Consider the following 23,922-nt stretch of genomic DNA (forward strand, 5'->3'; position numbering starts at 1 on the left):
CAGTTTCTGGATTTCACTTCTAGGGACAAAGCTGACATATTGGGTTTGTGCCAAAAGCCCATTTCTATCCAGTATTTTCATCAAACTCTTCACAAATATGCATTATGATTTCAAGCTATCTACCAAGAGAGAAGTTGCCCATATCATTAGCTTACTATGCTCAGACAAAAAAGAGATTCCTAACAGCAAGGAAAAAAATAAATGGGGTGTTGAAGCTCACAGAAAAGACTTCCCTGACATTGTTTCAACTGCTCCTGTGGCTCATTTTTCTCCCTTTTTTTTTTCCTCCCATCTTTTCCCATCCACAACCTGAGTGGTCACAAGCCAACAAATTAAAAGAAAACCCACAGAAAATTCATATGACTAAACCAAAAGCATTAATATACTCCAGCAGAGACTTCAAACATACTTTACAGTTCAGTTTGAAATCCATGTTTACTTTTGGTGGTAAGAAACATTTCAAGTGTCTTGCGAAAACATAATTGATAATAACAACAATAACCTAGATGATAAAAGCCATCATTCTTGCTAACGAAAATACTGTGGCTCAACTGCATCTTATGGTCCACATCCTGCACAAAAACTTCACTTATTAATAATTTTCCACCAACACAATTTTTTTTGCACTTCCCTCAGGCTTTTATTTAAAGACCACAAAAGCAGAGCTCTTCTCTGAAAATCAGCCCATGGAGAGTTTCCCAGCAATGTCTTGGTGTAGTTCATAGTAAGAAATGGTTTTCTTGGTGCAGTTTATATTGTAGGAAATGGGTTTTTTCTAGCAATGACTGCAGGTTGCTGGGCTGTTCATTACTGCTGTAGCCAGAACCAGTGTCTCTGGGTTCTCTCTAATAACTAACAGTTCAATATGAGGATTTCCACCAACCCTAGGGGAGCTGATCACTTGAAATGGATTGAATTATGAATCAGACACTTTGTTCCAACAGGTCCTTAAAAAATTCTATTCCTGATTTCCCGTTTCTAACAGGTAAAATGCACTGCTGACTGCAAACAAAAAATAGAATGAAACAAAGGTACCTCCTTTTGTTTTTCCTGCAAAGCTGCCTTGGTAGAGGAAAGTTCCTGCTCCCGAGCATGCAGACAAGCTTCCAAAGCCTGTGTCTGCCCTTCCCATTCAGATTTCTTGTGAGCCACCATGATGTCAATCTGCTTCATCAGCTCCTGCAGCTCAGCCTCACAGGAGGTCAAGAACCCACCACTGGAGGGGAGAGAGTCTGGAGTCACAAAGCAGGTCCCACCCAACACATCCCGTGTCCCAAACCAACAAAGGCATCAGAACACACTGACTGGCACCAGGACACCAACTCTGCACATGCAGTGCTTTGAACTCGCTTCAAAACAGCTTGTACAGACACAGAATCACAGAATCATTTAAGGTCAGAAAAGACCTCCAAGATCATCAAGTCCAACCTTTTACCCAATACCATCCATGCCCACTAAACCACATCACTTCACACTTAGGCATTCAGCCTATTGCCTTGGGTACTATGCATTATGTAAGGAAACCAAAGCGTGTTTAATTCATATTTTGTATTGCCTTAATTGCTCTCCAGGCAGTGGCATTTTATAGCAGGTTTCAGTCACCAGAGGAATCTTACAGCCAAGCTATGAGCTCCCAAAAACAGAAGTTTATCACAAATGCAGACAAACCCTGAAGCAGAGGGGGCTGGATGACAACATGATAATGAAGAATCAAACCCTCGCAATCCATCAGGGAGCACAAGCTCCCTAGCGATGCCCAGATTTCTAATTTGGTGCAGTAATTATTGAAGTCAATTCAAGTAACTCTTCTAAAACTTCCCAGCTGCCAAGACAGGGACAATATTAAGGTTTGCCAGACACAGCCCTAGAGGGTGGTGAACTCCATAATGATCTCTACCCCTTTAATTTGCCTGTCAAAGGGAAGAACTGAAAAGAAATGGAAATCAATAGGTTAAGGGATGGAAATTTCTCTGTTCCCCCAGGGCATATGCACACTTCAGGACTTGGCACGTTTTCTATAGGAAAAGAAATACTTCTTAAAGGAGCCAAAATCAGTCACATTTGAAGTTCACCCTGTCCTGTGAGTTAACCAAAAATTAGCAGCTATTATGCAGAGCAGGAACATTTCCTTCACAGCATCTGCTAATATGTAGCAAATTCTAAACTTGATTTCTGCAACCAGCTCTCTGAAGAAGATACAGTATCAAATAAATTTGTGTCACATTCTCAGGGATGACTAGGAAAATGGCATCAGTGACTTTTGCTTCACGGTTGTTTAACACATAAAACATTTTGTTCTGTTATTGTCACTACAGTCTCTCTCAGGGTTTAAAAAGTCTAGAGACTCTCACCTCAGACAGAGCATTAAGGATTCCTCAGAGCAGAGTGGGACTCTGCAGTTTCAACACAAGCAGGAAATAATCAGATGTTTTCAGTGAAATCAGATAACAAAGTCACATCTCATTAACCTTGCAAGGCTGTTACAAAATAAATATTTATTCACAGCTCTATTTACTACTGCTCCTGATGTTGGACAGTAAGAAGAGTTTACAGCAATTGAAAAAAAAGGAGGCCAAGGTTTTCAGGAAGACATAGAACTAAATTTCTGACAATTAAGACTATAATACCTGAGCAGGGATTAGTGCAGAGCCAGCTGCCCCAGTGACTTTGCTTCTGTAGCAGCTGAAGGCCACTGCAAACTGGTACCAGAGGATTTATTTTCAGTAAGAAGCAAGGTTAATACTTAAATCATTTGGAATGACTGCTGTGTACAGTTGCATACATACCTCCCCTGCCCATTTCTTTGCATTCCTTCCAGCAAGGCCTCCATCACTGAATCCTGGTGGCCTCAGTACCAGGGAAGTACAGGAAAGCACTGGTCACCCATGGCAATGCACAAACCAGGCTGCTTCTCCATACAACTGCAGGACAAGCAAAAGCCCACAAAGCAAAGAAGTTAAAAAACATACAAGGAGCGTGCAATTACAGGTAAGGAAAATAATGGCACCTTCATGAACTTACAAGCCAAATAGACGAAAGCAGATTTTTCCCAGAAAAATGTACCCAATGCTATCATCCAGCACTACCAAATTGCAGTGATATAATCATGTGATCTAATAAATTCAGAGAGGAGCAACAATAATCTGCAATTGTGTCAACTCAACACAAAGGGACTGGTAGATCTGAGAGCACCAGCCTGTGGAGGAACAGGAACATTTGGGCTTGAAAGGGGTCAGCCCAAGATCCACCCCCAACAGGGAAGTTTGTCCCTTCAGAGAGAAAACACAAGCAAGTAGCAGTAAGAACTCATCCATAAATTAAGTATTTTCCAAGGCTCTATTACAGACTGTGTTAAAGGGGACATGCAGTTTACCACCACACTCAGAACACACTGGATATTTATATGGTTGTGGGAATTTCAAGAAGACACAAACTCCTTAAAAATTCCTCTTAAATTATGCCTTGAATTATGAAAATAAGTTGAATAGCTTATTTTACATTTGTACTGCAGGAGCAGTACATTGCTTCAGGTAAAAATTACACCTTTTAAGTCACAAACATGTGCATACCCAAAGAAATTTCACATCTTGGTGAAAGCAAGAAGGGTTTACACTAAAGCTAAAAATGGGGAATAAAAAGTTGCCATGAAACCACAGCCAGGAAGCCAAAATTTATTTCGATGTCTCCTTCATGAAACTACATCTAACACAAAAATGGTTAAATTCGTCCAGAGCTATTAACACAAACTTATGCTTCCAAAATCTACACACTTTCCAAGTACTGAAGATGGATCCTTCCAGCATATTTCCTCCAAGATTAATATGGCATTATTAAACAATCAGCAAAAGGGGAGCCAGTCACAGCAAAGGAGACTTTCACAAATGCAGGCTCAGCTTTGCTCTCTTTCCCAAAGAATCTTCTATTGTGCTCCTACAGCACTTTAAAACACAACTCAGGGATTAAAACATGTCCTTGAGAGCTGTGTTTTAAACCACAAGCAAAGAAAAAATCCTATCCCTATTCTGACAGTGTTTTGTCTGTCTTTGGTCCTGTTTGTGCTTAACAAAACTCAATCAGTATGCAGAACAACTTTGTGGTTCTGCTGAGGGCAGGGTGCTGAGGAGAGCAGATGAGCAGATCCCCTGAGCTGCTGACAGCATTCCAAGAGTTCTCCAGGTGGCAACAGCAGACATTAGACAGTAGCAGCTCTCCTCTTTCATTCTAATCACACCTACACAGAATCAATTTTCAGTGGGCAGAGAGATGAGGAGACAGACAGTATAGAATTCCAGAACAGTTTGGGTTGGAAGGGATCTTAAAGCCATCTCATGCCAACCCCCTGCCATGGGCAGGGGCACCTTTCACTATCCCAGGTTGCTCCAAACCCTATCCAACCTGGTCTTGGACACTTTCATGGAAGGGACAGCCATGGCTTCTCTGTGCCTCTGCCTTACCACCCTCACAGCCTGATAGCTTTGCTTACTCTGCCAGCATATCCAGATTTTGGGGAAAAGCCTTAAAATCAGACACATCTAGCCAGTTTTATGCTACATAAGCTTTGCTGACTTACTATTAAATTTTGGCCTCTTATGCTTTCAAGTTGTAAATGTGCAAGTTACAGGCACCTGAGTAAAGACCAACAAGAGGAAACAATCTCCTTCATTAACTACAGCTGAAGCATGGAAAACTAGCTGGTCACTTCTGAACATGAAGAAAATTGAAGTATTTGCCAAAAAGAAAAAAAAAAAAAAAGAAAAAAAAGCCCAAAACAGGACAACACATTTAGCATCCCAGCTCAAGGCAGAATTGTAGTAGTCAAGCAAATAGAATTTTACAATACCCAAGAGGATTAAGAACAGTGCTCATGAGAAAAGACTGGGATTACTTCGCATTTAAAAACACAGAAAGATGCAATCGTAAGGCGTTGCTGGAAGCATGCTTACAATGAACACAAAAGGAGCAATAACCTCCCAAAAGCAGTACCACAGGCGAGCTCCACTTGCCAGCGGCAGGAACGGCACCTGCGGCAGGAGTCCGGAGCGACAAAGCTCTCGCCAGAGCAAGAATCCCAGAATCACTGAGGTTGGAAAAGTCCTCTGAAACCACCGAGTCCAACCTGTGACCGACCCCACTTTGTCACCCAGCCCACCAGCGCAGAGCACTGAGCGCCGCGCCCGGTCTTTCCTTAAAACACCTCCAGGGATGGGAACCCCACCGCCGCCGCCCTGGGCAGCCCCTTCCAATTTCTAATCACCCCTTCCATGAAGGAATTCCTCCTAATGTCCAACCCAAAGCTGCCCTGGGGCAGGTTAAACCTGTGAAGTGGCCGGGGCCAGCGTGCCCTGGGGCAGTGCTCCCCGGCACAGCCAGCGGAGCTGCCCTCGGGCAGGCATTCCCCACTCCTGCCACTGCAGCTCTTCCCCAGCCGGAGCCTCCCCGCCGGCCGAGCCCTCACAGCGTTTACCCCGCACCCGCCGCGGAGTTCCGCTGCCCGGGGCCCTCCCAGCGCCGCGCCCCGGGGAGCAGCCCTGAGCCCCCGGGCCGAGCTCCGCTCCGGGCTGCCGACACCCCAGCTCTGGCTGGCTGGCCGACCCGCCTTCCTCCTTTGTTTGTTTGTTTGTTAGTTTGTTTCCTTCCTTCCTTCCTGCCTACCCTCCTTCCTTCCTTTCCCCCTCCTTGCCGCCTTTCCGCCTTTCCTACCCCGGCACGGCACGGCCCCGCGGCGGCAGCGCTGCGCAGGCGCTGGGCCTGCGCAGCGCCGGCCCCGGAGATGGGCAGGGTAGGGCGGGAAGGGGGACAGCGGGGACGGGCTGGGGACACGGCGGGGACACGGCGGGACACCGCGGGACACGGGGCGGTCACGGAGCCGTCACGGAGCCGTGTTGGTCGGGAGAGGCAGGGGTCGCATCGCGCAGGGGCTGGGATGCGCTCAGGCCCACATGGCGGCTCCGGCAGCCGGCGAGTGCAGGGCCTGGCTTGGTTTTGAATAAGTGTCAGTTCTCTCATATCCCCCAGGATCGAGCTGCCTGCTGCTGCTGCTGCAGGGACACACCGGGGTGAGGGCCTGAGGTGACCCTTCAAGGAGGGCAGAGTACAATTAAATACTGTGGCGTAATTACAGTAGCTGGGGGTGAAATATAGATATGGTTTTGCTTCTGTTTCACCAGTTTCCCGGATTTCAGGTTTGTGCAGAGTTCTGGGTACCTTGAAGTCCTTTGTTGTGACTCCCAGACATGTGAAGGAGTTGGTGAGGCACGGCACTGGTCAGGGGCTGTATGCCAGCAGGCAGCAAAGGGTTCTGGGCAGTTCTAGGTGCTCATACTCAAATTACACTTCTAAAAGTCAGTCAGTAGACATGAACACATGTATATATCATTAATAATAACCAGCTGGTTTTATATATTTATCTCTTATGCATATCAATCTGCAATTCACTTTGATAGAGTTCTTCTCAGATGAAGTTGTTCTCCTGTGGTTATAACCCCTTTTTGAGTTGATTAGGGAAATCAAGGTTTTCCTTGCAAGTTTAAACTTCATATGGATTACACAGTCCAGACTCCAGCTCCTTGGCTGGGGATGTTGTTAAAACAGCATCTGCTTTGTGTCACAGATTTAGCTGCTCTCGCCTGCTGCAACGATGGACAGCGAGGTGCAGAGGGATGGCAGGATTCTGGATCTGATCGATGATGCGTGGAGGGAAGATAAATTGCCCTACGAGGATGTGGCCATCCCTCTGGTAGGTGAATTGCTACTTATCAATCTGAGTTAAGGCTGCTGTGTTCTTCACAGCCCCTTCCAAGAAAAGGCACAGAGGGTTGCTCATGCTGCAGCTCATTTGTACAAAAGGCTCCTGGATCTGACTCCTTCCTTATATGCCAGTCATTCCTGTGTGCATGAGGGCATGCATCCATGTGCATGGATGTTTCTGTCCCTTGTCCTCTGACCAGTTGCTGAATCTTCTCAGAACTGGAGTGCCCTTCCCATTGCACTGTCCTGGGTTTGGCAGGGAGAAGCAGAATCATCCTTTCTCTATGCCTCCCTTTCTTGTTCCTGGTGTTTGAGGTACTTTCCTGGTTGGTTTAGAGAGCAGAGGATCAGTTTCACAGTGACTGTTCCCGTCTTGGTTACACTTTATTTCCACTTCCTACAATGCCATTTAAATGAGACATTTTCATACATGTTTCAAAGCAGTCTTTTCCAGATACAGTGTTGCTGTTGGCAGTTCCAGGACCGCAGTGAAGGACTGGCAGGTGCAGTGGGATTCTTGCTGCAGTGTTTTCTCCAAGGCATGGCACCACTTCTTTCATCCAGGGTACAGCTGCAAGGCTGGAGAGGGGCAGCAGGGTAAAAGCTACTGCTGATCCCACACTGACACATTTCCTTAGGTATTTTGAAACTTCCAGGGAAGTGAGAGTTAGCTGAGGATTTTTCCTTTCCCTTTTTCTCTCTGGTACATGAGCTTTATCCCAGCTAGCACAGATAAAGCAGCCACAGGGATTGTGGGGTGCTGGTTTATTTCAGAACAGAGACATTTCCAAATTTATGATGTGGCTCAAGCTTTAGTCCTGCCACCACTGGCTTTTCAGAGAGGGCAAGGAGCACCTGCACAACTCAAAATCCATATGTACAGCACACATTTTCCTGCCAAGATCTGGGCTTGAGGGAAGAGTCTTGCAGAAGCATGATTCCCAGCTAAAAGAGCCCAAACCCTCCTTTGCTTGGGATAACCTTTATTAGGCAAGCTGAGTATCATTAACAGGTTCCTTATTGACAATTGTCTTCACCCCGAGTCCAAACATTACTGTTTCTTCCCTCAGAGCCATCTTGTGATGGCTTACAGTCACATACAGATGACAGCCTCAGAGAATGAAGCCTTACCAACAATAGAAAGAAAGGCCTGGCTGTGAATATAAAGATCCCCAGAGATGGGATTGGTGCTGATCACTTAGAAAAACCAGCATCAATTCACAGGGGACTTACTCAGAGACATTGCAAAGGAGCAACCAGAATGGCTGTGAAAGTGGTATTTGAGCCTGTTCTGTGAATCTGTTCCAGTGCTCACTCAAGACATTTCTGGGGACTCAAATGGGAACAAATGGGTTCAATCATTCACTGTTTTGAGAGCTGAAACATTTAGCTCATGCTGGGATTTCCAGAGGTCTAGAACTCAGAATTCCTGCCCAAATGGTATCTGCTGTAACAGCACACACTCAGTGTGACAACACCAGTACAACAAGACAGAGAACAAATAATAGAAGGAAGGAAAATGAAATCTCGGTTAAACTTTCCTTCCCCTTACTGTGCCATGAGCAACTCTGTGGCACACCTGGCAGGGAGTTCCAACTTCTGCTGTTGATCCAGCACAGCTACACCTGAGTCCAGCATATGGACAGGAAGGACTTCTCACCTGCCATAGGAAAATAACATTTTACAGAACCAGTTGTCCTCAGTATTTGTATTCTTGGCAACAGCAGAAGCAGTGAATTGCAAACAAGCAATTAAATAAATGCACTGTACTGTTATTATTTACTTACTTTCCATTTGCTGTATATTCTCCTTCATTGCATGTGCAATCTGAATGTATAGCAAGGCCCCAGGGTCCTGGAAAACAATTTACCTTTCAGATTAAGCACCATATTCAAATGAAAAGAATACTGTTCATGACTGGGCTCAGCAATATTTTTAAGTGGATCAGTATGTATGATATTTATTGTTCAGATGCACCCTCTGGTCTCATTTATGGGTTTTTGTATCTATCCATACAAATCATAACAACCTTGCAGGAAGTGTATTAAGTGTGGAATGCATTGTACCTGTGTTTTGTTCTCAGAATGAGCTCCCTGAACCGGAGCAAGACAACGGTGGTACCACTGAGTCTGTGAAAGAGCAAGAAATGAAGTGGACAGATTTGGCTCTCCAGTATCTCCATGAAAACGTTCCACCTACGGGAAATTAGTGAATCGGTGGAATTTCATACAGTGGATGCATGAATGCAACGTAAAAATATTTTTTAGCTGACCACTGCTGTCCTAAGCTGCCCTGAGGAGGAAACAATATTACGGAAACTTTCAGATTCCAACAGTGGTACTGCTCACAATGAAGAGTTTAAAATGCTTCTTTCTTGAATGTGAAATAGCAGAGGCTCTGATATCTCAGAGCCAAGTGCAAAATGTTTCATGCTTATAAGATTATTTAATGTTTTCTGTTAAATTGTTATTAAGTTAGTGCCAATTCTGATCTTAAATGTTTTCTGCACATGATTAAAAAGTTTTTACTGTCTTGAATTGCAGTTGATTTCAAAGATCACAGTGGGATTACTGTCTAGAATTCAGTGTACAAAACCCACATAGCTGAGAGTTGTTTCTATTTTTAACAAGTGTGTGGCTGAGGTAGGATATGTTGGGCAGTTTTAAAAGGTTGGTCAGCAGAATCAAGAGTGTGGAGTAACCTGTAAGCACTTGAATTCCTGCTCTCAGGATCTGATGGTGGTAGTGGACAGCATTTCCAGTGCTGACATCCTGGGAATGTTTGCCAATGTGTACAGTAAACAGACAGTCTAATTTATGCTGAAATGGTGGTTACTCAAAATCATGGTCTGCCAAGGGATGGTTGAGAGTTCCAAGGAAGAATCTGCCAGTCCCAGTGTAGGGCCCCTTGAAGTGAGAGCCACTCGGATGAGCAACCTCAAATGGGAAATGAAAATCCAAAAAAAGTGATGGGGAAAAGAAATGAGTAGGGCTTAGCTTCAGGGGACAAACTGTTAACCCTTTTTGTATTGAGATGAAAAGGAAGACCCCCTTGATTTACCTACCTTATTTTATCTCTGGTTCTCAGATATCTTTTGCAACAGGTAAAAGCCTTCTGTTCTTCATGTTTCACTGTTGGACCAATTCTGTCTCACCATTGGCAGAACTTCTTGCTAAGGGAAAATATTTTGACAGAGTTTAGGATTACTGGTGGAGGTGAGAAAGGAGCTGGAAGGAAAACAATGTTTAAATTATATTCTTTTGCCAGTGCAGCAGAAAAAGCACTGTCCTGGAGCTTCCAGATCCACAGATGTTATTTGGTGTCTATTCATCACCTTCAAAATAATGAGCCCCAGCTTTTGCCTGGGTGATTATCAAATGGGATCACAGCATGGCACGTGTTCAGTGAGACTCAGATTGCTTAGCTGCTTGATGCTGAAGAGCCCAAGGTGCTTGTGAAAGAATCATGCTAGGCACATGCTCTGCCTCAAGTGTGATCCATGCCTGCACCAGAGGAGCAGCACACACTTGTCTGAATGAAAAGGAGCTGCAGACAGCAGGAAGAGTTTAGGATTAACTTGAGAATTAGCAAAGTCAGAAAGCTTAATAAGTACAGCATGGGCCAAAGAACCAGCTATGCCACTGGGAGCTGTAATAGTTCAGCTCCTCATTGGATCATCACCAGGGGAAAGAAAGTAGAGCCTGGGTTTAAAGACGTATTTCTAATCCACCCCACATTCCCTTTCCCTGGCCAATGTTAGAAGAATTTTCTAAGAAAACACCGGGCAAGACTACCGCCAAACTTCTATCCAGCAGCCATTCCTGTTCCCACCCTTCTCATCCCTTTACAACTCCCCACCACCGTCATTTTCCCAATTTTGCCGCTATACCTTCCAGCTCCAATTTCAGACTTCCTTTCCTGCCCCTGACATTTGGCTTGCCTTGGCAATCTCCTTCCTCCCATCCATCAAGGAAAGAAAAAGGCTTCCTTAGTTGAATTAGAGCTGAATTTATGAGGTTCCAGCAAGTCTGTGAGAAAATGTGTGAATTCCAGTTGTATGAGTGTCATCCAAGACAGCAGTGGAGAACCAGACACCTTGAAGTGGTACTTTCCCTTTGTCACAACAAGTGCTGTGCACCTGTCTCCTGCCTGAGGCGGTGACAGGATTTGTTGAAGGGACTCTGGGCTATGGCACTCAGGAGAGCAGGAAGGACATGGGAGATATTAGGGATCATCATGAGCTCTCCAAAGGCAGGGCACTGTGAAACCAAGCACCAACCCCGCCCAGATGCTTATCAGACTTGCAGTGACATCTACAATCTTCCTGACATTCTTTGCAAAAGACAAATAGGCAATAATTTCCTTAGTTTCAACAGGTGTAGTCAAATTGCTGCTTACAGCATGATACCAACCCATTTGTGTCTTTGATTAGTCATCCACCGAGGCAAACTATATTTAAATTAAGGAAATCTGCTAGAATAGAAGGTGCCCCACCTTCTTAAGAAGTTTCATTTGACTGGTCTTCATTTCTTGGCTGGTAACTTCCTCTTTTCACCACACCTACTGTTACTGGCAGAAAAAAAAGCAAGCAAACTGCTGTCAGAGCCAGCAGACACATGCCAGAGAAATTGTGGGATCCTTCAAATCTCTTACCTGTAGAAGTTCCATGTGGAAGTCCATATGCTGAGGCTGTGTGTTGTGTTCATCTACCTTTTGTATGGGGTGAAAACAGGTAAGAACTCAATCATTTGTTTTGAATGTTTTTGTCAAATGTAACACATTTTCTGTGCTTTACAGCAACATGAATGTACCTACCCTCTGCATTTACAGTTACTAAACAGGGTTTCTTACTAGCATTATTTATTTTAGCAAAGCAAATTATACTGGTTACATGAATGTAGTCAGTTCTAAGAGTTCCAAATGGAAAACCTGAAGTATTTTTTTATTATCTTTTCCTCCCTTTGCAAACATTTCTCTTATATAAGTACAATCCATCGACACTGAAAATGTCATTTGAAATCTTCAGAGAATAATGATTTCTTCTCAGGGGTATCATGTATGACAGAGGCGAAGGATGAATTACCATTTATGAACAGCAAGCTCCATTTGATAGCCTCACAGCCCAACAAGAACAAACCTGTAACAATAAACAAATGTACTGCCTTGTGTTAGCATACACATGAGAGCAAGGCAAGTTACAGCTCTCTGCTTTGTAGGGAAAACAAACAGAGTTAAAAAAAAGCAGTGCTCTTATAAATACTAACTTGTGTTTCATCGGGTACTCTGGAGTAATCTCAGGGTTGCCTTCTGCTTGGTTTGTTTAATACTCTATAGGAAATGCAGCCACTAGAAGTGGGAAAAGAGAATTGTGTGAAAAGGCACCGATGAAATGCAGTGAGCTATTGAGGACCAGGTTAGGAATGGAGGGCACGCCATCTCTGTGGAAAAGTGATGGAAATCTGCACCACTAATGCTCTTGAGATTCATGGTGTGGTAGTGAAGTGTGTTTAAAGGGGCAAAGATATTGTTGATGGTTAAGACCGGTCTGATGACATTGTACAAAGCCCAGGCAAGGTGGCAGGGGCTGGAGGGCCAGAGCTCCTGCAGACAGAGAAGCAGCAACATGCTCACCTGAGGTGCTCACTGGGCAAGCAGCTCTGTGTCCCAAGGACCACAGCTGGGACAGCCACACATCTGGCCAAGTGACCACTGAGGTGAAAAATCTGTTGGAACTTCCCTTTTCAAAAGGACAGGCTGGAAAAAACTTCAGCTGCTACTTTATTCATGCAGACATCTCGGTACCACAGCCCCAGAAAGCCACTGTGGCAAACCCTTTCTGTCCATAGGGTCAACATCAAAGAAAAAGCCTCCAAACACCATCTCCTAGAAAGGAATGAGAAACACCAGGAGAATGCAGGCCTTAAGAGCACTGAATGCTGTAAATACCAGGAGCCTGCCTGGGACTGTTCCACTCCCTGCAACACCTAGCAGTATGTAACTTCAAAATATATATATGTGTATATATATAAAATTTCAGAACCAAGTTATTCTGAAGATGCCACCACTGCTGTAATAGCACCTTAGAGGCTGATCTCAGACTCAGGACCAAACGTGTCCAGGTCCCTGGCAGGTACATGGATTTAACACATTTTTATTCTCCCTGCTACAGGTTCTGGGAGATCAGAGCACCTTGCCCAGCAAAACAGTGTTTGTCTCCAATTTTACATATCAGAAAACAGAGCAGAAGGAGAATGGGGATTGCCAGAGGCTATCTAGCAAGCTAAGGAAGGGCTGGAAAAGAGTTACTGGGATGCTGGGTTAATGGCCATGTTTGTTTCCCTTTACTGGAGGGAAGTGATCTGTTGGACATGGGTTAAGTACAGTGCTAGAGGATAAATTTCTACCTCATTTATTTGCTTGCAGAGTAAATCTCAGTAAGCCACTTGCCCCAGTCATCCTGGAGTTTCAAAGACACTTCCAGCCATTTGGGTAGGAGTGACTGTGCTTAGCAGAAGGAAGAGCAAAGCCAGGATAACTGGCCATCCTCATGTGTCAGTTTTTGAACACATGGTGGATGAGGCTGGCATTGGCATCAGCTTGCCAGAAGAGAAGCTGGCAGGTTTCCTCTCTTTATTAGCGCTGATTTGATTCTGTTATTCAAACCAGAACCAATCTAACAGACCTGGTGCAGATCTAATAAGGCTCTTTATACAGTCCCTGTGTTAGGTATCAGCAAATGCTGACCAGCTCTTTGAAAGCACTTCTGTACCAAAAGGTTTAGGCTGTTCTGATGACAAACACAGTACTCCTCTGGGCAAGCCTCAGCACAGTGCAGGAGACACAGAAACAAATTAAGCAATCAGTGCAATCTTGCACCATATAGAAGTAATTCCTGCCTGGCATTTCTGCCTGTATTGCTACAGCTTCAGTGGCAGTAAAGATAATTAACAACACTATATAGTGCTACTATACAATAACTGAAACAATGCCTAGTTATTCGTAAAACACACAGCTCTATATTTTTATGCTGCAGTAGCACCTAGAGGACAGCCACAGAGTCTCACGCTGTGAGCTGGTGTGCATGAACAAAAAAATGCTAATTTTTCTCTGCTTGTTACTTTGGGATCTCCACAAGAGCAGTGTCACAGCACTCTTGCTGCTGTTCCCCTGGAGCATCTTATCACTGTAAGAATGAGCTGAGAGCAGGCTGGCCAGGAGGCAGCCACCGAGGTCACCTTTCCTCTTGGGAGCAGGGCCCAGAGTCACACTGCTCCTGGGAGCTCTGAGCAAAGCATTTCAGAGCCAGGACACCCTCCATTCAAAGGCCCCTGATTTCATTGGGCCTGGAAGAGGGCACATTTCCCACCACTCCTATCACACCATTCATATATTACCATAGGCTTTATACAGGAAGGACTCCATGGATTTCAGATGTTAAAATTTATTTCTGAATTTATTGTAGCAATTTAAAATATTCAGCTGGACTTAACTGCAACATCCTTTTAGCCTATTAACTTTTATTTCTGGAGCTCCTGGGGCTTCTACAAAGTAATTAGCAGAACTGTGGCAACTGAGCAGATTGTTTTATGTGCTGGGCACATAGCATTTATATCACTCTCATGCTCCTGATTTCCTGAGGAGGAGAAAAGGGAAAGTTGCTCATAGAAACTGTGAGAGTTTCATCATTCAGAAATTAAAATGCACAGAGCATTGGAGACTTGCTAGAGCATAATTAACTTACAGCTGCAGGTTTTCTAAACCCTGCTACCTACTGCAGAGTCCTTTAAGCAACAAAGATCAGGAAGATTCCTCTAGGAACTGTAGCCTGAACAATTACTGTAGCTCAGGACATATGTGTGAGAGTGACTCTCCCCCACAAGGTTCTTCAATGAGATTACGAGGATTTGAGGGAAAGGATTGTGAGCCAGGAAGAGGCTACAAAACCTGGGAGGTCCTTCATAAGCAGTATCTTTCTGGAGACAGTAATTCCATTCCCTGCCAGTGCCCTGTTGGAGACTGTATTGGGCTCTGAAGGCTCAGCTGGTGTTCTGCTGGAAAAGCAAGAACAAAGATGGGCTTTCCAATGGCACAGACCATCCCATTGAGCAGTACTTACATCAAATTCAGTTACACTTCAGCTGTGTATAAAGCACAGTTACCATCTCATAGACTCAAGGGTGCCCTATTTTGCAGTCTGGAATACTAGACTGCATCTGCACATACAAATGAAGCATTGAGCTGCCCCTCACCATAGCAAGACTCTCTGCAGCTTGGCAGCTCCAGGCTGAAGGTACAAACCAACCCCAAAGACACCTGTTTATCTGAGAACCTGTCCAGAGCACTGCTCGAAAACCAGTACAGCAATCATCCTGCCTGTTGGTCTCTAATACCTTTGAGACAGAGTCCCTGCCAACTCCCAGCTGCCAAAGGAAGCAGAGCTGTGGCATTTCAGGGAATGCTGCTCCAAAAAGGTCTTTTTTTCTTTGTTCCAACACAGCAAGAAAATCTAAGTTTCAAGGTAACTTCAGTCATGATCATGATAGAGAGGAGAGGGAGATAGGAGCAGCTCCTGTGCTCAGATAACTCACAACACACCTTCCTGCAGTGTTGTGCAGGGTTGGCAGGTACAACAGGCTAAAGAAAATGCCTTGGTGCCAAACTCCAATTGCCACTCCGCTGCTTTCAGATCCTCAGGAGATATGTCCTGCATTCACAGCCCTTGGCTTCGGGAATGCTTTGATAGGGACAGAGCTGAAAGTGAAGCTGCTGCTCCACACCCGGCAGAACCCAACCTGTGCCGAGGAGCTCCACTCAACAGCCTCCAAGTACCTTGATGTGACCAAGAAAACAACCTTCATCATCCACGGGTACCGACTCACAGGTTCTGCCCCGGTCTGGATCCCTGACCTGGTGCATCTCCTGCTTTCTGTAGAGGACATGAACATCATCGTTGTGGACTGGAACCAGGGGGCAACAACTCTCATCTACAGCTATGCTTCCAGGAAGTGCAAAAGAGTTGCTGAGATTCTGAAGAAACTTATAGATGAAATGTTGGTAAGTTGGAAGCTCAAGCTACGATACAGTCATTAAGGCACAGTATGTAAAGGGCACAAAGGAAGTGCTTAAACCAGCAAGATGTCTGGGAATAGAAACTCCTAAAAAAGGAATACATTAATTTTTGGAAGTGCATGTGTACTGCAGTGTCAAATCCCACCCTTGGATTCCTTTTGGTGCAATATTCAGTTTACACTCTAAGTCTCTACATTTCTGGGTACAAAACTCTCCAGACATGTTTCTCCATACATAGAAACCCTACTTCCACTTTCTGTACATCCAAAGGCAGCTTAAGGGGATCAGCTACAGTTCATAGCTCTTCTAATGGCAATGATGATGCTGGATCCTTAGGATCATAGTGTCTGCTAATTCCTTGCAGGAACCACATGTGGGGCAACTGGAATTTTACTCCTGGGGCCCATTAGTGGTTCCTGTCCACACTTGTAGTCGTTGCCCCAGGAAAATACAACCATTGCCTGAACTGTTCTCATCACAGCTCTCTGAGGTATAGGCCTCAGACAGGAATGCTGGCTGCTCTGTGGGACTGTCAAATGGGAAATACGTACACCGAGTAGAACATACTGGGAGATGCTACATTCCTCCTCCTAATTTTGTTTTGTTTTGTTTTCCAAAAACACATGACCATGAGTACTTTTAAATCTCAGATTGATGGAGCGTCCCTTGACTCCATGCACATGATAGGAGTGAGTCTGGGAGCACACATCTCCGGCTTTGTGGGACAGATGTTTGATGGCACGTTGGGAAGAATCACAGGTAAGCCTTCCTCCAGCAGTCCTGTCGCCTCAGGGAAGGACAGCCCGGAGCGAGGCGATGCCACGCCCATGGCTTTGTGCTGCAGGCCTTGACCCTGCGGGCCCCTTGTACAGGGGGACGGCGCCGAGCGAGAGGCTGGACCCCACGGACGCGCAGTTTGTGGATGTCATTCACTCCGACACCGACGGTACGTGACATTCCACCTCCTTCCTTTGCACGGAAACCCCGAGACTGAGCGGGAGCACGGGGAAGGGGGGCTGCTGGTGGACAGCGGTGCGGGGTCCTCGCTCCTTTGGCCCAGGAGCACAGCAGACTCCCCCACTGAGCCTCTGGGGCGCTCTGCTGCCCACGCTGCCCCCAGCACTCCCTCAGGAGCTGCTGCTTTATTTGCATTTCAAAACACGCTGCTGATGACTGCAGTTATAACCTGGCCCATGATTTACAAAGACTTAGGAACCGGTGGAGGAGATCCTGCAGTACAATCCTGCCAGAGCAGGACACACCAACATCCCACCACGGGGTCAGGCTGCATCGGAGCACACAGCATTTCCAGAGCTGGTCCCACAGCTTGCACAGCAGATCAGTTATCCTCACCGCATGGTTCCCTGCACGATGCTTCCAGTCTCCATCACACCTCCTAAGAGCTAAACCTTCCTCCAGCGCAAATCTGGACTCTCCTCAGCCCTGTCTTTTCTAGACCCACCAGCCAGGCCAGCAGTGCAATTCCAAGCCCCCCATGCTGCTCCCATGCCCATCTACCCTTAACGCTTGGCTTTCCCACCTAACTGCTGCCTCTCTTCTCCCAGCCTTTCCAGGAAGTCAGATTAGAGCAGCACAGCAACAGCCAGGTTTCACATCCCTTCTCCTCTCCTGCACACAAGTGACACAACCCCCCACATTTTGTACTGTTGCATGCACTTATTTTAGGTACTTGATACCATTGTTAAAATGACACAGCTGGGTAACAACTTTTTGCCTGCTGCCTAAACAGACGGATGACTTTAGTATTCCTGTACAAGCAGGCATCCATGAGCTAAGTAACTACTATTTTTTCCTGTTAGGTTGCTCTATTTCCTTCCTGTGCATTTAACAATTTAATATTCCCTCCTTGAGCCCTGGTATTCCCTTTTGTTAGGACTGGGTTACGAAGAAGCACTGGGCCATGTCGACTTCTATCCCAACGGCGGGACTGACCAACCAGGCTGTCCACTGACAATATTTTCTGGTAATTAATCCTGCCCTCAATTGCACAAACTCTGACAAAATGTCTCCAATCAGAAAAAGAGGAGAAAGCCAGAGAATCATCAGCATCATCACTGCTTAGGAAATACATGAAATCCATATTCTGGGAAAGCCATGGCAGCAACTTATTCTCAGCACTGATGTGACAGGAGTTTAGCTGATGTGCACCAGGCAGAGGTGAAACTCAGGGTGACCTCTCTGCGACTCCCTCTGCCACAGTGCAAGTGGGACTAATCCTCTGTGCAAAAAGTCATCAGTTAGATGTGTGCCTTTTTTTTATGACTATGTCCAGGAAATCTGTGAGATTTTTTGTTTCTAATTACTTTTAACACACAAAAGCCCAAGGACTAGCAGTGACAAGGACCTGTTCAGAAAACAGGTTCAAGATGAATGTGGAGCGGGCAGTTACCCAAAGCAAAGGCACTTTCCTTAGCAGTGACAGCCAGTGCAGTCTGGAAAGCACAGCCCTAGCCTTGAACAAAAGAAAGTTTTTTCCTTTCAGCCTGGCAGCAGAACTGGTTTGATGAAAGCTGGGTGAAAGAAAATACCTTACAGAAGGAAATGCAGTATTGTGAACTCAACCCTTATCAGACCCAAGAGAATCTACATAGGACAGCAGCCTCAGCCAAAAATCCCTAGCAAATGAGGATTTTGCTCATTTTGCTGCTCATGTAACAATTCATTCTATTAGTTATGTCTTTCTAAAGGGTTTTTTACACCAAAATGGAAGGCCACATGCAAAGCTAAAAGCAATATCTGGCTGTCAGGCCTGAGCTCAGAGAGGAGAGCACCAGAGACAGAACTTGATCCATAGCTGGATCCTCTGGAGCTGCAGCAATCACACAAACAAATGTTTTTAAAACCAAAAAGAAGAGAAAAGCAAAGCAGACATAGGCAGAGCTGAGTGCATTCAAAAAGAGAGGCTGCTGTCCACTTACTGTTCTGCCACAAGCCAGTGCACCCCAGTGCAATTTGTTGGGTTCAGAATGGTCAGTGACTGTCCACTGGTGTGTCCTGTGGCATTAATCATGTTTCCCTGAGGCATGAGGATTGCTAATGAAATATTTCTTCCCTGTACATGATTAAGGATTGCAGTATTTTAAATGTGACCACCAGAGGTCTGTTTTCCTGTTCCTGTCCTCCCTGACACAGAGCTGCAATATCACCACATACCCATGCAACTCATACAGGAATTACAGGAATGGCAAATGCACCAGCTGCGAACCCTTCTGGCCCATGCCATGCCCTATCCTAGGTAAGGATCCAGGGAATGTCAGTCCATCCTGAATACTGAGCTGCCTGTCATTACTGTAGTTTGGAGGGTGATGTTTTGCTGGAGGACTCACACAACATGGTGTTTGCAAAAGCACTGAAGTTATTTCCACTCAGGTCTTTGAGATCTCTCAGGCCTGCTCCTTGTAATATCACATCATGTCATGATCTAGAACAGAAATCCACAGGTAAAGGATCCAGAGCTAGAAAAGCCAAAACTAGACTTGGGATCTTTACAATAAAGTCAGAGAAACAATGAATTAAAGTAAATTAAACCCTCAGTTAAAAGGTTTGAGGGACAGGGGCCTGTTCTTGCTAAAATAAAATTTACAAGTAAATTCCCAGCACCACAAACCCTTTTGTGCTCTAAAGGGAATGGCAAATGGGTGAACAAAGGGAATTCTGGACTTGTCTGCCCCAGCCTGGGTGTGACAGCTCTGAAATGTTCATGCTAAAACACCTGACACTTCCAGAAAGGAACTGGCAAAGCCAAGGGGATGATTTTCATTCTGCACTGTAAAATGAAATCCTTCTTGACCATGGATAACAGATGTGGAAAAAGATCAGCTTGCAGAAAGTGCTGAATAGAAACCAGGCATATTCACTCCTAAGCCTTTGTAGTACAGGAGGATGTGTGTCACAGTGCTACTTGGCAGCTGGCACACAATGCACTATTTCTTAAATACTTGCTTATTTTCAGCCATTTAGTGGCTCATCTACCTGTGCAGTAACTCAGTTTAATTTTCAAACTGTCACCTGCAGGTTATTATGCCCATGAGTGGAAAAGCTATTTAACACAACAGAGCCATCCAGTGACAAGTATGTTTTTCGACACAGCGGACAAAGAGCCATTTTGCAGTAAGTGACTGAGATTTCTGAGATTATTTTTCTTTGTGCATTGCCTGTGTCAGCAGCAGCCAAGCAGAGATGGCTATTTGCTGGTGGTGTTATAGCCAGTATTTTAGAAACTCCAGTGGCTGCTGGATAAAATTGTGTCCATCTGTGGTTTGCCATGACCTCCCTTATCTGCCAACCTGTCCAGTGCTGGGAAAACAAACTTGCTCTGTTGTTCTAGGAAACTGATTGAGAGCTTTCAAATTAATTATAAAAGTTCCCAAGTCATGTTTCAAAGCAACACAATATTCTTTTGTGAAAGTAAGAAATGTGTGGGAATGAGAAGAGAGAAAGACAGGCTGAACAACCTACCTTGGAGAAAAGTGAGAGGTACAGGGAAAGGAAGAGAATCTGTAGAAAGAAAAGGTTTTTCCAAGGTGAAAGGTTTAATCTCATGCTTGTGATTACCAGCATACCAGAGCATGGGCTGGGATTATGGCCTGAGCTCCAGTGCTGGTTAGCAAGTGAATTCAGACTCACAGATCAGACAATTCTGCTCCATGACAGAGATTACCAATGACAGATATGAAGAACAGAAATGGAGGGGCTCAGAGGGGGACAGAAGAAAGAAAATACAATCTGGAAGAGAAGGGGAAAGCAGACAGTGAAAGGCAGTGTGCTGGGAACCATACAGAGAGGCCATCCTGCATGGAACCCTTGCTGTAGTGCTCTCCTGACACCTCCTAGTGTTTCTGGTTGAAATCTCTGCAAATGGAAATGGAGAGCAGGGAGGAGAGAGGGATTTTTGAGATAAACTGCAGGGGCTGTGTCCATCCTCTACCCACAGCTCTGCTCCCAGACAGTGCACAGCCTGGACAGCAGAGTGAGCCCACAGGTCTAACCCCACTCACTCTCTCCCTTCAGTCTATCACTACTTGGTGGATGTTATCACATGGAACAAAGATACCAGGAGAGGCACCTTCAGCGTCATGCTAGCTGATGAAGCTGGGAGGAAGGCAGAATCAAAAGTTAATCCGTAAGTCTTACTGGTCTGAGCATTTCTAAGTGTTAGTGCACCCCTTGGTACAACTGCATCTGGGAGGAGGTGACATATCGTCCCCCAGTTTCTCTGCTGATACTTGCTAGTGCACATGACTGTGGATTTCCTGGTCCAATGGAATTCCCATAGCTTCCCCCAGCACACAGCCCTAACATCCCAGCCTTTTGGTTCATGCCCTTCTCTGTCATCTTAAGGACTGAAGTGGACAATCTCAAACAGCAGCACAGCTGCCCTAGGCTTCCACTGAAGCAGGAAGAAAAAAGACCTCCCCCTCTTTCCTTCCCCTTTCAGGGAATGTTCTGTTGTAGTTCCCAGTGCCCAAGACAGCTGGGGATTAACCTGGGCCTGAATATGTCACATCCAAAATCAATCCATTCCACTCAGAGAGACAAATTAATGGTGTTTATGTGACATGCAAATTCCTGAGTGATCTTAACTACACTTCAGCCAAACAAACCTGCACGACTAGTTTCCCCAAGATTCTCTAAGTGCATATTCCCTCAGGCATATCTGGTATCTGCTTGCACTGGAGCGATCAGCATCACTCCCACACCAAGGCCAGTGCAGATTTCATGCATATCTCAAGGTGACTCAGTGTTCAGGCCTGCACAGACAGCCAGGTACAAATATCACTTGGGTCTAGACCACTTGGGATCAAAGCAGAATCACAGTGAAAATTCTGGTTTGGAACCAATGGCATCCAACCTCTGTGTCCCCATTTCCACCCCAAAAAACTGAGGGCAGAAGTGGCTGAGCAGGTTGACACCTGGAGACCTGAATCCATACCCATTTCCTGTAAATCAGAAACTAATCACAAGCTCAGGCCTCCTACCCCAGCCCTGTTTCTAATACTACAGTGGCTACATTAAACCCAGTGCTATTCCCTTGATGATTCTGACACTCTCTCTTGTCTGCTTTACCTTTAGAGAAGCTGCCACCTTCCAGCAGTACAAACAAATCACTTTGCTCATTGGGTTTGACCAGGATCTTGAAAATGTGGAAAGAATTTCCTTGACATTTTCCACGGGATCTATCATTGGCCCAAAATTCAAACTCAGGATTCTCCAAATGAGGTTCCGCCCACTGACAAACCCAGAAAGGTGAGCAGATGTTTACAAACAAATCATTTCTGTTGGAGCAGACTGGACAGAAGTAAAGGAATCTCTCTTTGCTTCGTTGTTCTAGGAAACTCCTGGCCTGGCTGAGTTTGTGCAGAAGAATTAGATTTATTTTACATTTAGTAAATATAAATATATGAATATAAATATATTAAATATACATTTAGTTCTCCTGCACATGTCTTGGGAATAAATTCCTCTTTAATGGAATCCCACAGCTGAATACCGACTTGAACACAGAGGCTGTCTTATTGTACTGGGAACATGTCCCATGTGATGTGACTCTGACGTGGCCTGACACCTTAACCTTTGGTCAGGAAAATGACCTTTGAGAAGCTGCCCAAGCCTGAAGTGTAGAATGAAGGGAAATGCAGCTCTCTGGGAAGAACAGATGTTCAGCCCCAAATACACATTTTATATCCCAGTCAATTTGTATGGCTAGTAAAGCAGGGAGATTAATTTACTCCTGAAATTCCAGCAAGTGGGAGCTGCTGGCTGCTCTGTCCCAAAGCCCTGACTGGTACCCACAGCATCAGGAGGTACCTCTCAAGACATTGCTGATGAGATTTCTACCACCTCAAACTGTCTGCTCTGCTGTCCTACCCTTAAGCTTCCCACCTCTGGAGGTTGGGAGCTCTGCCTGAACCCAGCAAGCACAGAATTTAGTATGCTGACCTTGTGTGCAAGGTCACTATGTGGACACCACACCGTGCTTTCAGTTTGGGTTAAAACAAGGCTGGAAGATCACAGGGTCAGGAGGGTGAAGCAAGAAGACATACAGAGCTGCAGAACATGTTTCTTTGTATTTCATGAGGTCTGCTACCCTTATCCTAGCCTTGGAACAAGGAAAAGATTGTGTGCATCTACTAAACAAAATCTTGCAGCTCTCCCTTGCTGCCACTCCTTGTCTCCTCTCCCACACCTCCACAGTCACTTCCAGTCCCAGATACCCATGTAGTCTTTTAAAAAGCAGACACAAATGTCCTAATACTTAATCAGAGGATGCCGTCTCTCCCTGAGGAGGGGCTGCCACAGGCCATAAGCACAATTCAGGACTTTGAACATACCAACTAATCAGTCATTGCCCCAGGGAGGGAGGACTTGCCCTCTCCCCTTCCCTGTTGCTCAACCCACCACTCAGTGCTAATGCTCGTATTTCCCCAGTGAAAGACCAAGTATTTCCTCAATTTTTTTGGCTCCAGACCAGATCTATGTTTGGATCCAGGTCAGAGCCGTGGCAGACTTTCTCATGCTGGGAGAAGGGGCAGGGACAGGCAGGTGAGCTGGAAGGACCACCTTGTTTGGTGGACACAGGTGTGGACTGACTTAAAGGGAACTACAGACTCTGCAGCCAGTGCCTGTTTGTTTGCTGGATTTTTTTGTGGTTTTTTCCACGAGCAAAAGATAATGTAGAACAGAATGGCAAAATGTTCAAGGTATCCCTGTTTAAGACAACCTCACTTCAGGTGGAATTTGAGGCAGCTTTCTTGAGATGATGACTTACTTTTTGTAAGCCTCCAGCAGGTGGGGAGATGACAGGAAAAAAGTGCCGTTTTTTCACTTTTGGCCGTTTTCACACAGACCCCAGTTGTGCCGATACGACCTGGTCCTGACTGAGAACATCCAGAAAACCTTCAAGCCCATCCCATGCTGAAGCAGGATGTCCCGAGGAGGCTGTGCCTGGACAGACATTTCACCACCGGGTGGGGCCTCACCTGGGGGCCCCGGGCACCTTCTGAGGGCACGGAGCAGCGGGACCCGCTCTCCACGCACAGTGTATACTCGGGCTGGGGGAGCGACAATAAACCATGGTGGCACATG

At 45.5% G+C, this 23,922-nt stretch overlaps 3 protein-coding genes and 1 long non-coding RNA gene across 11 annotated transcripts in view; 2 read left to right on the forward strand and 2 right to left on the reverse strand.

Moving 5' to 3' along the window:
* Nucleotides 1-5,746, reverse strand: part of CEP63 (centrosomal protein 63) — a 21,761-nt gene extending 16,015 nt beyond the window's left edge. The window contains exons 1-3 of one of the 5 annotated variants that reach the window (XM_015637500.2): nucleotides 5,701-5,746; nucleotides 2,787-2,921; nucleotides 1,036-1,216 (exon numbers count right to left, since the gene is read on the reverse strand). In XM_015637500.2, coding sequence (XP_015492986.1) covers nucleotides 1,036-1,216; nucleotides 2,787-2,830 — 225 coding nt within the window. In that variant the 5' untranslated portion in view covers nucleotides 2,831-2,921; nucleotides 5,701-5,746. Of the gene's footprint in view, nucleotides 1-1,035; nucleotides 1,217-2,786; nucleotides 2,922-4,943; nucleotides 5,399-5,464; nucleotides 5,609-5,652; nucleotides 5,672-5,700 lie in introns of those variants that run through there. The other 4 variants (XM_015637502.3, XM_015637501.3, XM_015637498.3 and 1 more) reach the window with 4 other exon arrangements.
* ANAPC13 (anaphase promoting complex subunit 13) lies at nucleotides 5,676-9,284 on the forward strand. Of its 2 annotated transcripts, none has more exons than XM_015637508.3 (3): nucleotides 5,676-5,779; nucleotides 6,611-6,736; nucleotides 8,831-9,284. In XM_015637508.3, the coding sequence occupies exons 2-3, from the start codon at nucleotides 6,638-6,640 to the stop codon at nucleotides 8,954-8,956; spliced, it is 225 nt and encodes a 74-aa protein (XP_015492994.1). In that variant the 5' UTR covers nucleotides 5,676-5,779; nucleotides 6,611-6,637; the 3' UTR covers nucleotides 8,957-9,284. The 2 variants fall into 2 exon arrangements, with proteins under 2 accessions (XP_015492994.1, XP_015492995.1); XM_015637509.3 differs by lacking the exon at nucleotides 5,676-5,779 and adding an exon at nucleotides 5,901-6,056.
* LOC117244874 lies at nucleotides 8,305-10,716 on the reverse strand. Of its 2 annotated transcripts, XR_004498763.1 has the most exons (4): nucleotides 10,637-10,716; nucleotides 9,812-9,919; nucleotides 8,535-8,601; nucleotides 8,305-8,407 (listed from the first exon to the last, which is right to left on the reverse strand). It is a non-coding gene; the product is annotated as an uncharacterized LOC117244874 (long non-coding RNA). The 2 variants fall into 2 exon arrangements; XR_004498762.1 differs by lacking the exon at nucleotides 10,637-10,716 and having other exon boundaries at nucleotides 9,812-10,117.
* On the forward strand, nucleotides 10,296-23,922 carry LIPH (lipase H). Of its 2 annotated transcripts, XM_015637503.2 has the most exons (10): nucleotides 10,296-11,479; nucleotides 15,434-15,801; nucleotides 16,467-16,575; nucleotides 16,661-16,762; nucleotides 17,711-17,800; nucleotides 18,905-19,072; nucleotides 19,852-19,947; nucleotides 20,848-20,959; nucleotides 21,910-22,083; nucleotides 23,683-23,922. In XM_015637503.2, exons 1-10 carry the CDS (start codon nucleotides 11,428-11,430, stop codon nucleotides 23,753-23,755), a joined length of 1,344 nt encoding a protein of 447 aa, XP_015492989.1. In that variant the 5' UTR covers nucleotides 10,296-11,427; the 3' UTR covers nucleotides 23,756-23,922. The 2 variants fall into 2 exon arrangements, with proteins under 2 accessions (XP_015492989.1, XP_015492991.1); XM_015637505.2 differs by lacking the exon at nucleotides 18,905-19,072.

Source organism: Parus major, chromosome 9, assembly GCF_001522545.3.
Source record: "Parus major isolate Abel chromosome 9, Parus_major1.1, whole genome shotgun sequence".
Taxonomy (NCBI): Eukaryota; Metazoa; Chordata; class Aves; order Passeriformes; family Paridae; genus Parus; species Parus major.

Excerpts from the sequence above, each read along its gene's own strand:
- ANAPC13 (XM_015637508.3), top strand. The coding sequence starts at position 6,638 with ATGGACAGCGAGGTGCAGAGGGATGGCAGGATTCTGGATCTGATCGAT. Across the intron at positions 6,737-8,830 it reads AGGATGTGGCCATCCCTCTG|AATGAGCTCCCTGAACCGGA; the intron begins GTAGGTGAATTG and ends TTTTGTTCTCAG.
- LIPH (XM_015637503.2), top strand. The coding sequence starts at position 11,428 with ATGCTGAGGCTGTGTGTTGTGTTCATCTACCTTTTGTATGGGGTGAAA. Across the intron at positions 19,948-20,847 it reads GGACAAAGAGCCATTTTGCA|TCTATCACTACTTGGTGGAT; the intron begins GTAAGTGACTGA and ends CTCTCCCTTCAG. Across the intron at positions 20,960-21,909 it reads GCAGAATCAAAAGTTAATCC|AGAAGCTGCCACCTTCCAGC; the intron begins GTAAGTCTTACT and ends CTTTACCTTTAG.